Source organism: Ursus arctos, unplaced genomic scaffold (assembly GCF_023065955.2).
Source record: "Ursus arctos isolate Adak ecotype North America unplaced genomic scaffold, UrsArc2.0 scaffold_23, whole genome shotgun sequence".
NCBI lineage: Eukaryota > Metazoa > Chordata > Mammalia > Carnivora > Ursidae > Ursus > Ursus arctos.
Window position 1 is genome coordinate 33970236 of NW_026622908.1, and position 10995 is coordinate 33981230.

The following is a 10995-nucleotide window of genomic DNA, read 5'->3' on the forward strand; positions in this document are numbered from 1 at the left end:
CAGTGATTAGAGTATGTTCTCGTTCTCACACTCAGGTGGTCCTGAAGGGATATGTCATGCCATTGCATTATGGTGAAGAAATGTAAGCTCCTGAGTCAGTAAGACCCAGTTATGACAGGCTAGCTGTGTGGTTTGAACATATTCCACAGGATGGTCTAATCTTGGTAAATAGTGTTAAAAAGAAAATCACAGGCCCAAAGTGGAGTCATTTAGGTTAAGACCCCAAGTCAGCAAAGCAAGGCTTACTACCTAACCTAACTGCCTTTTCAACCCCTTCAGGGATACAACTTGAACCAGTCAATATGGAATTTCCTGGTTAGCAGTATGAAATTTACTGATAGACCCCGTCCGTCCCCTTAGGAGGGCAACTTTGCCTAAAACAGTGCATTATTTGTTAATAATTTCCTTTTCCATGCTGTTTCTCTGTGTTTAAAGACTTTTATTTTTCTGCAGTTCTCTGTACCCCTTTTCTATTTCCTAGGTAGGATGCTGTCTGATTCATGAATCATTCAAAAAAGCCAGTTGGATCTTTTAAATTAGTTGAATTTCTGGGTTTAACAGTAGTAAGTATCCTAAAGTGCTTATATTTCGTTATTTTATTCGGATTTTAGAGAATTTAAGTACCTGATCCACAGATGTTAAGCAGTAGGACTAGTAAGTGGTATCCAGGCTCTCTGAGTTTCAAGTTTGCAAAAACTGGGCTGCCTGACTGTTCATGGGCAGTTGTCACCATTCTGTTCTCCTTTTTTTTTTTTTTAAACTCAATTAGCCAACTTATACTACATTATTAGTTTCAGATGTAGTATTGAATAGTTTATCAGTTGCTTATAACACCCAGTGCTCATCACATCAAGCGCCCTCCTAAATGCCCATCACCCAGTTACCCCATCACCCCACTCACCTCCCCTCCAGCAACCTTCATAACTTTAAATAGAAGCACAGGTGTTTGGTTCCCTCTTCAGCTGGGGCCACCTATTGATAAGGAAATGAAGATGATTTTCTCGATTTTGTCCTGAAGCCAAGTCTGGGCTTGAATAGCACTCGTTTCTGAGGAGCAGAGGTGTGCCCTGACGTCATGTTTTCCTTAGAAGAAAGAATCTTGGAAGCCATTGTTTACCCTGCAGAGTGGCCTGGTCCCGTTCACTAACCATCCTCGAGATCAGCCAGCATCTATCCTTCTACATGTGTGCAATGTCTTTGGATTGGATTGCCAAGCACTGTTACCATTTTATACCCCCAAATTTTAAACTTAATTTAATGTTTTGCTTCCACTGGTATCATTTAGTTCTGGGCTCTCCTGAATTGTAAATTCTATATTAGATTTATGAAATAACAAATGTATAATGATCTCTCTGTACCAAAATTATACCTAAAACATAAGGATGGGCAGTACACCATATTTTACTTAGACATATCAATATGTTTAAGGAATCTTAGCAAACTGGATAGATCAAGCATTCTGCAGAGTCTAAGATGCCAGAAGCCTACTTTCAATAGGCCTAAAAATGCTGTGTGAAACCTCTCAAGTTAGATTCAGAGCTGACCTCAATTCTGGTTTGATTATTTGGATGAATTGAATGGAGAGCCTGTAAAAAGGCATATTTGCATGAACAATAAGAAGTAGTTTGACAAACAACTAATTACAAACAAAGAAGGGGCTCTTGAGAAAGTCTTAATACAGTAACAAAGCTTTAGATCGATCCAGTTTGCTAACATTCCTGCCCCCAGTGCCTCATCCAAGTGGGCATATGTTATAAGAAATCTGGCCTTAGGGGATTTTTTGGATCTGACCCTGAAATAGCTCTGTAACTTCACTTTAAGTCCAAAGGCTCTTTTCTACTTGAGTTTAATTGGTCATCTGCTCTTCGAAATTTATTACAAATAAGATTTGGCATATCTAAGACTAAGCCATATAGTCATGTGACATATTGTTTTCTCTAAGACCAGGTATGATTCTATATCTAATTTTGCTAGTTCTACATTTAACTGATGACACTTGGGCAAGTCATGCAATTTCTTGGAATTTAAAACAAATATCTGAATGTAGAATTGATGGAACATAGCTTATTGTAGCTTGAGTAGATACTTACAAACTGTATTGCAATGTTTTTGTACAATTTTACATTTTTACTAGCAATATATAAGTTCCAGTCCTCATATTGGTAATTTGTGTTTTTTCTCTTTCTTTTCTCTTTATTGATCTTGATAAGTTTTTCTTAGTTTTATTAAGGTTTCAGAGGACCAACCTTTGCTTTTGAGGCGGAGCAAAATATGTGACCCCAGAATATGCCCCTTTAGCATGTAGACTATTTTGAGCTGAAGGAAAGCAAGGTCTAACAGACTCAGGAAGAGTTGTTTTACCTCTCCTTTGAGTGCTTACAAGAATTTAGATAGAGGGCCTGTATCAGGAAGAGAGCTAACAAGAGAGAACTTTTTACATCAGAAAGGCTTATCTGACTGGCAGGACTAACATCTGTTTACCAAACATTTGCTCTTCTGTCTTCTTGTAAATTGTCCTCTCCTTTGAAGCTCTAGCCTTCAACCCTCTTCTCCTCAATTCCTGATGGCATAAATCTTGATTGCCTGACAGTCAGGGAGTCTCCTATCTTTGGAATTCCAGTATGTACAAAATTAAGTTTCTTTTTTCTACTGTAAATCTGTTCTATGTCAATTTAATTATTAGATCAGCCAAGGAACCTAGAAGGGAGAAGGGAAAGTTTTCATCCCCCACAATTTTTTTTTAATTCTTTATTTAAGGCTGCTAGCTATTTCATATTTGGATTTAATTTGCTTTTATATTCCTAGACATTGATTTCTAGGATACTTATAGACCATTGATTACTGAACACTTATTTTTAAGGATAGAGGTAATATCACTACACATTCTACAGATTTTAGAAGGATAATAAGGGAATATAATGATCATAATAAGGCCAATATATTCAACAGATTAGATAAAATGGGCAAATCCTTTTTTATAAATTATCCAAGCACATAAAAATAATAGCTATTCAGGGCATCTAGGTGGTAAGGTTGATTAAGCATCTGACTCTTGATTTCAGCTCAGTTTATGATCTCATGGTCTTGAGTGTGGACCTGCTTGGCATTCTCTCTCTCTAACTTTCCCTCTACCACTCCCCCACACTCCCTCTTTTTTCTCTCTCTCAAATAAATAAATAATCGAAAATAAAAGATAATAGATATTTTTCAATAGTCTGTACACCTTGAAGAAATTTAATATATTTTTTTGTCACCCTATCTCCTGTCTAGGTAGCTTCAATGGTGGATTCTACCAAACTTTAAATAAAACAATAATAGGTATTCCATACGAACTCTTTTAAAAGGAACAGAAGCAAATGTTCTCAACTCAATATATTAGTCCAGCAATTCTTTGAGACTTTTCAATTACATTAGCTTATCTGAACATTCCTTAGAACTTTCTATATAGACAATCATCTCACTGTGAATATAAACAATTTTTATTTTTACTTTTTAATATGAGTTTAGCATCACTGCAAGATATAAGATTAATATATAAAATCAATTGCATAGTTTGTGCTAGTAACTAAAAAATAAAAGTTAGATTTTAAAAATCCCCTTTGTAATATCACAATATCTTAAAATTATAAACTAATTAAGAATGACTGTAGCAAGATATAAGACATACATGTACTCTGAAAGCAAGATATTTGTTAAAAGAATATAAATACATGAATAAAAAGAAAAAATACTGTGTTCATAGAAGACTCAACACTATTTAGAGGTGAATTCTCCCCAAAGGAATCTCCAGACTCAAGCTTTCTCAAACAAAGTTAGTCACATATTTAAAATTTTGTTAAAACTGATTTAAAACTTAAATGGAAATACAAGGACTCTAAATTAAGTCCAACAATTTACAAAAGAACAAAGTTGGAGAACTTACACAATCTGATTTCCAGCGAAGTTACTAAATTGCTGTGTTCAAAATGATGTGGTATTTTCATAAAGCTATCCCAGAAGATCAACAAAGCAGCCTCGAGAGCCCAGTAGTAGACCTGCACATACACGGTCAACTAATCTCAGCAAAAGTCTCCAGACAATTCAGTGGTGAAAAAATAGTCTTTGTGACAAATGATAGTGGAAATACTGTGCATGCATATCTACCACACAAAACAAACAAAAAGAAAAGGCAAAAACCTTTTATCTATGCATCACACCAGTGCAGATTTATTTAAAATGGATCTTAGAACCATACGTGAAATGTAAAAGTAAAACAAAACAAAACAAAAGCAAAACAAGCAAACAAAAAACATTTGAAGTAAAATATGGAGAAGATCTTCATGACCTTGGATGGCAAGAAAAATTTTCTAAATATGTGTGAAAGAGAAAGTATTCAAATAGGGGCACCTGGGTGGCAAGTTGGGTAAGCATCGGACTCCTTGTCTTGGCTCACATGGTGATCTCTGGGTCATGAGATCAAGCCCTTTGCAGGGCTCAGCACTAAGGGCAGTCTGCTTGACACTTTCTCTCCATCTCCTTCTGCCCCTCCTCCATGCTCATTCTGTCTCTCTTTTACCTCCCCCTCCCCACTCTAAAACAAATAAATAAATCTGAAAAAACACCTGTACATTAAAAAATGATGAGTTGCACTTCACCAAAATTTAAACTATGCAGCAGATCTAGTATATGAAGAGGGATGAATTGAACAGTTGAGGATGTGAATGCACCTTGTATCCTTTTCTAAGCGTTGTCCAAGTGTGTGCACAGGGAGAAAGGAGAGACATGACCTGCTGTCTCCTGCTGTAGATTGGTACAGGCCAGCTCTTGGGCACAGCTTGCTCAACACTGGGCATAATGGTCATGTAGACAAGCTCTAAATCCTTGGGTTATAATGGCCTTTAAGGTGAAGGTCTAGAATCCTTCAATTCCTCAGGGTTAGTAAGCATTTAAGGTTCTGAAGGAAGCACTACACTAGAATAAAGCATTTTCTTGCTTCAATTGCTTACTGGGTATTTAAGCCAGTTATTTAAACTCTAGAACCTTCTGTGTTTTTATCTACATTCTAAAAGTAATAACATTTGTGTCAAAATGCATTATTATGAGCATTGAATAGTAGAATGGACGTAATCCACACATCAATCTCTCAGTAAAGTTTTGTTATTCTGTGGCTAAGTAGATTGATCTGAAAGAGATTAAATATTATAAAATTTGATTTCCTGACACTTCTTGCATGAGAAAACTTTACATGCATGGATTGGCATATGGTAGAGAGAGACTGCCCGGCTTCAGTGCCTGCAGATGAGACTGAGTCTAAATCACCTGTGACTAGTCAGTGAGCAGAGACAGAACCAGATGGAAACACGTTAAAGGCTTGGCTGTACTTCGCTTCCTTCCTCTGATTTTTCCATATCTTTTTTCCTTTTCCTCCCTGCCAATTTAAGGAGAAGGCGTGTTTACTCTTATCTGTTCTTTGTCACCTATTTTCCAACAGCTCATCCATCAATGGTAATTTCATACCAATTATAATATCACAAGTTATTGATTTTATCTACCTACACTGCATGCCAAAGATCTTGATAACTTCCAAAAAAAGAAAAAAAAAAAAAAAGGACTGTAAGTGCTGTCTTTGGTTCCCTTTGTCGTACTTCATCTCAGATTTTCCTGGAAGCTAACTTGATACTATTATAGGCTACAATTTCCCTCCTATTTTTTCAGAAGCTGGAGGAGCACAAGGCAGTCGCACTATAGCTTTTTGGGGGCTTCAGGGAAAAAGGGCCAATTTTTTTTTCCAGGTAGGCTAATGTGGAAAGTTTATACCCAAGAGCACCAAGCACATTACTGTGGATCGTGGCTTTGCAACACTTGGGCCAAAACCTGTCTAGAAATACCTTTGGGAATATAATTACATAAAGATTTCAAAGACCTATTAATTCTCGCATTGCCACTTAAATTTACCTTCTGTTCCTCTGAACCAAATTGTCTTTAGGCTTAGGCATAAAATAAATGGATGTTTCCTAGGACCTAAATACTTGTGTTAGCTTCTGCACGAATATAAAAACCCATTTTGCTTTTTTCTTCTGAGTTTTTATTAAGAAGCTAAATCAGCTTTCAAAATGTCCAGGCTGCTTTCCTGACAGATGAAGACCCACTTCTTACATCACTGAGTCTTAGTGAATATTGCAAGGGCACTTGTGTTGTAAACTGTAGAAAGTTTAAGACACGTTGAAACTGTCAAAATACTTGCAGAGAATTCATCTGGATGTGTTTGAATTCCGGGACTGTAATTTTCTGCATCTGATTCCAGGTTTGGTACTAGAGACAAACTGGCAGAGTGAGTATCTGAGGAGGGAATCCTTCCTGATGCAGCCCCAAAACTAAGCAGACAGCCACTCAGATCTTATGGTTAGTGAATTACCCTTGTCGCCTTGCTTTGGGAAGCATCCCACCACACATGTGCTGGGCTAAGTGTGTGTTCTTTATATTTATTCTGTGTGATTTCATTTGAAATGATATAATTTCTTTTGCAGCATAGGACAATTTGATTACTGCATAAATGTTACAGCATATTTAGACTTAATGGCACATTAGTTATAAGCAAAATTCCCATTTTGGGAGAGAAAAATAGTAGAGTTAGACAAAGCATATTTATGTAGGTAGTGAATTTCATTGTGACCACAAATCATGCTCACAGGCCTTACTGCATAGTTTTAAGAAACAGACCAGTGTGTACATGAAAATGTACAATAATAAAGACTTTCCCATCTTTCAAAACACCTGCCATCCTAAAATAGACTAGCTTCACCTGAGCCAACTAAGGTAAGTGTATAGCATCCTACGTTCTGTTACACTAGAGTTTTATATTCTGTTACAGTAAGAGTTTGTTACACTAAAAGTTTGGAATTGTGGTAGAAACTTTTATTTACATATAAGACCTTCAATTCCTTTGTGAACAGCATCATCCAAAATGTACACATAATTTGTATTCAATAATACCGTAGAATAAGGTAATTGTTTGAGTACCTTTTGTAGAGGAAAAAAAAATTGGTCCAGTAATAAGTATTAAGAAACAAGCTAAGATAACCAATTGATAATGACATTGAGTTTCAGCAACGGTTGATGATGGAATTTCCCATGATCATTTTATTAAATCCATGCTATGAATGTTCTTTTTTATTCCCTTCATTTTTCAATTGATCGTGTGTGTGCGTGCATGACAATCTGTGGCCCTAAACTAATCATCCAGAGAGGAAAGACTAAATTCTGAATTTATTTCATGATATCTTAGTTGCGAAAGGAGAAAGAGGAGGCCTAAAGAGATGAAGCCATTTGCTCAAGGATCACACTGGTCAGGTGATTTGAGATGCCTCAGGGTTTCTCCCCATTTCTGTGCTGCGACTATTTCAACCACTTCTCCAGTGGTTGCCTGAAGTTCTTTCTTTACCAACTGTGGCTTCAGTTTTTCCATGGGAGGGTCCTCGGTATCGCTGTATTGTTTGATGAGAGTAAATCTCTTCAGCTACTTTTCCTTTGCCAGTAGAACTGATCATAGGGAAAGTTTCCTCCGAATACAGGCTGGGGTTTTGAGCTACTGGAGATGAAATTCCAACGATCTAGAAAACAAGCAGGAATCCTGATGAGGAATTTGCATTTTTGTAAAACTGAAAGGAAATTATTTTAAATGTTTTAGAATCAACAAATTTTAGAATGCTTTTTTTATAGTAAATATTCCATAGCGCTTCAAGTACATAAACACTCAGAAAGACAGACGGGGTTTCTGTTAATCCATCATCTTGCATTTTCTTTTCTGCTCACGAGAGGATCAAGAGGGTTTTTCCAGATTGTCCTTCATGACCTCCCTCTTACTTCTCTCCCATGAAAGATAGTTCCAGATTGAGGAAGAAACAGGATTTCTGTCTTTTAATATTTACAGTGTATTGCTTTTCAATCCTGAGAAATTACTTAGATTTCTTGATATGCATCTTCTGTTTAGAATCAGAGATTTGTATTGGTCCAGTGATTTCTACATTTCTATTGTTCACATTCTACTTAGAGAAAAGTTGCCTGTAAATCAATTTGTTTTAGCAATTAGGTATATCTGAAAACTTAACACTGTTTCTGTCTCATAAACAAAGATTGGTATCAGTTGCAGTAAGTAGAAGAGAGGTCCATGATCTTCACCCTCTGAAGGCTTTTCAGGACTCCTTAGTAACTGTTAACTGCTGAGCACTCTGTGACATCATTAAACATATTGAAAATTTTAATGTTATGAGGTTAGAATTTTGAATAGGAATTAAAAATTGAATTGGTGTCTTCTGGTATGGACCCTTCTAACATGCCTCAGCTGTCATCTATTTGCCATGTAAAATCTTCTTGAAGACTCTCATTAACATAGATATTAAATTTGTGAGTCTCTACAGATGATGGTTGCTAAACAATAGTGCAAAAAAACTTTTGTATTGTTTTGATAGACATCTGGGGGCCCAGAAATGTCTGTCGCTTGAGATTCAGACTAAGGTAGAAGGTGCTAGCTTTGCAAACCCACTAGAATCAGATACTTCCTCATTAGTTGGTATAATAGCTCTTGGAAGTGCTTTCTCTTATTCTACACCCATTGCGCACTGATTAAATGGTATCTTAAGATATCCATTAGATACAAGATGCAAACTCCTGAATCTTTCATTTATTCATTATTGCAACAAATATCATTGAGTTCTACCTGCCCACAAAGTTTGTTTTCAAGTTACTTTGGTATTATCTCCTTTTATTGGCATTTGATCTTTAGATTGTATCTAAAATATGAAATTTTCAGCCAAAGTCATGCCAAGTGCATAATTCCAATATACTTGGGCAATTGAACAATCTTATCTTTCCTTTATCAAGTGTTATCACAAATTTAAATGGCAGCATTTATTTTTTAAATTTTATTTAACTCATGAAAAATATATATGACAGAAGAATGGGTTTCCTGAATATTTTTCAAGATTCTAGTCATTAATTGATATTCTTTCTTGTGATGTATTATTTTTAACCACTCTTTGATTTTTAATGTAAGAGAAATTCTACTGGTTTGACATGACTCATTGACAATGTTTGGCAATGTAGAAAAATACAGTATGTTCTACACAAATTATACTTCAGTAGTTCAAACAATGTGCATTTCAGGATTCATTCATTAAGGGAATTTTCTCAGATAATTTGAAAAGAAGGAAAGTTGACTTTATGTGTAAGTTATAAGAATTGGGAAATATGGAAAAAAGACTTCCCTTATTTTAGACTAAATAATATACTTAGTAGTCTTTTATCTAAATATATAATTAAGAGTAATAAAATATATTTTCCAAATAATATTTAAATATTTTAAATAATTACCAGTCATATTGATTAAATATGTAATTATTCTCATTATTGACATCATAAAATTATTTCATGATTGATTTATAAAAGGAAGCATTAAAAGAAAAAATAGCTTCATTCAATAATCCAAGAATAATTACTCTAACTCTGTCAAAATACATTTTAATAAAGTTTGTTATTGTGTTCCTAAATTTAATTTTCACCTAGAGTTATCTTTTCTCTCTTTCAGAAACATAAGTCCTATGGAAACATACACGAAGGCCAATTATATGGAAAGCCAGAGAAATATCTCAGAATTCATACTTTTAGGACTTTCATATAACCAGAGCATACAAGTATTTTGTTTTCTCCTTTTCTTATACTGTTATGTTGCCCTGTTGGCAGGAAACCTTCTGATCCTTGTCTCCATCCGACTCAGTCCTCTTTATCACCAACCCATGTACTACTTCCTCAGCCACTTATCCTCCATGGACATCTGCTACACCTCTGTGGTTACACCCAAGTTAATTGCTGACCTGCTGGTGGAAAGAAAAATCATCTCGTATGAAAATTGCATGTTACAGCTCTTTACAATGCACTTCTTTGGAGGAGTTGAGATCTTCATTCTTACCGCCATGGCTTTTGATCGCTATGCTGCCATCTGCAAACCTCTCCACTATGTGATTATCATGAACAGGACTAGATGCAATCTCTTAGTCCTAGCTGCTTGGGCTGGTGCAGCCATCCATGCCTTTCCTCTATTTTCTGCTGCAATCAGTTTGCCTTTCTGTGGTCCTAATGAAATCGATCACTACTTTTGTGATATATTTCCTTTGCTAAAAGTGGCCTGTACTGATACCTACATCATTGGTGTCCTTCTGATTGCCTTTTCAGGTATGTTTGCTTTAGGAGTTTTTATTGTCTTATTTGTTTCTTATGGGATAATATTGTTCACTTTGAGAAATCTGTCAGCTGAGGGAAGACGCAAAGCCCTCTCCACCTGTTGGTCTCATATCACTGTGGTTGTCTTATTTTTTGGGCCTGCAATTTTTATCTACCTTAGACCACCTACTACTTTTCCTGAGGACAAAATATTTGCTCTATTTTATACCATCATTGCTCCTATGTTCAATCCCCTAATCTATACTTTGAGAAATTCAGAGATGAAAAAAGCCATGAGAAAGGTTTGGTGCCCATCATTATTTTCAAAGAAGCACACAATTAATTTGAAGAAATTTATGGGATAAGCAACTCTGAGAAAGAAAAGGGGGAGATGTGAATGAAAAAGGCAGGGACTATCTCATGGGGTTTGTGGACCATCATTGTCCTGAGAGGAGTGAATGGAAGCAATAGGCCTAAGGTGTAAATTAACATTGAGCAAGTACTGATTCTAGGAAACCAAATTAATTGGAAACTAAGTTAATTTTATGGGGTATTAATATGGTATAAGTAGGGGAAACTTCATGAGAAACAATTGAGCCAGAAGAACAACAACAACAATAAAGCAATGTACATTATTTTGTGAATTATAAAGGAAAATATTTTAATGACACCTTTATTAAAATATTGGACTTAGAGTCCTGACCACAGAATGACAGATATCCTTCAGTAGTACAGAAATTGTATTCTAAAATCTAAAAAAAAAAAGAAAGAAAAAGAAAAAAAGAAGCTATATATAAAACT

General features: G+C 35.6%; 1 protein-coding gene across 1 annotated transcript; it reads left to right on the forward strand.

Annotated features, from left to right (window-relative positions):
* The first annotated feature begins 9602 nt into the window (after nt 1-9602).
* Nucleotides 9603-10559, forward strand: LOC113246450 (olfactory receptor 4P4-like). The gene has a single exon (XM_026487059.4). The coding sequence runs from the start codon at nt 9603-9605 to the stop codon at nt 10557-10559; it is 957 nt and encodes a 318-aa protein (XP_026342844.3).
* The last annotated feature ends 436 nt before the right edge of the window (nt 10560-10995 follow it).

Excerpts from the sequence above, each read along its gene's own strand:
- LOC113246450 (XM_026487059.4), top strand. The coding sequence starts at position 9,603 with ATGGAAAGCCAGAGAAATATCTCAGAATTCATACTTTTAGGACTTTCA.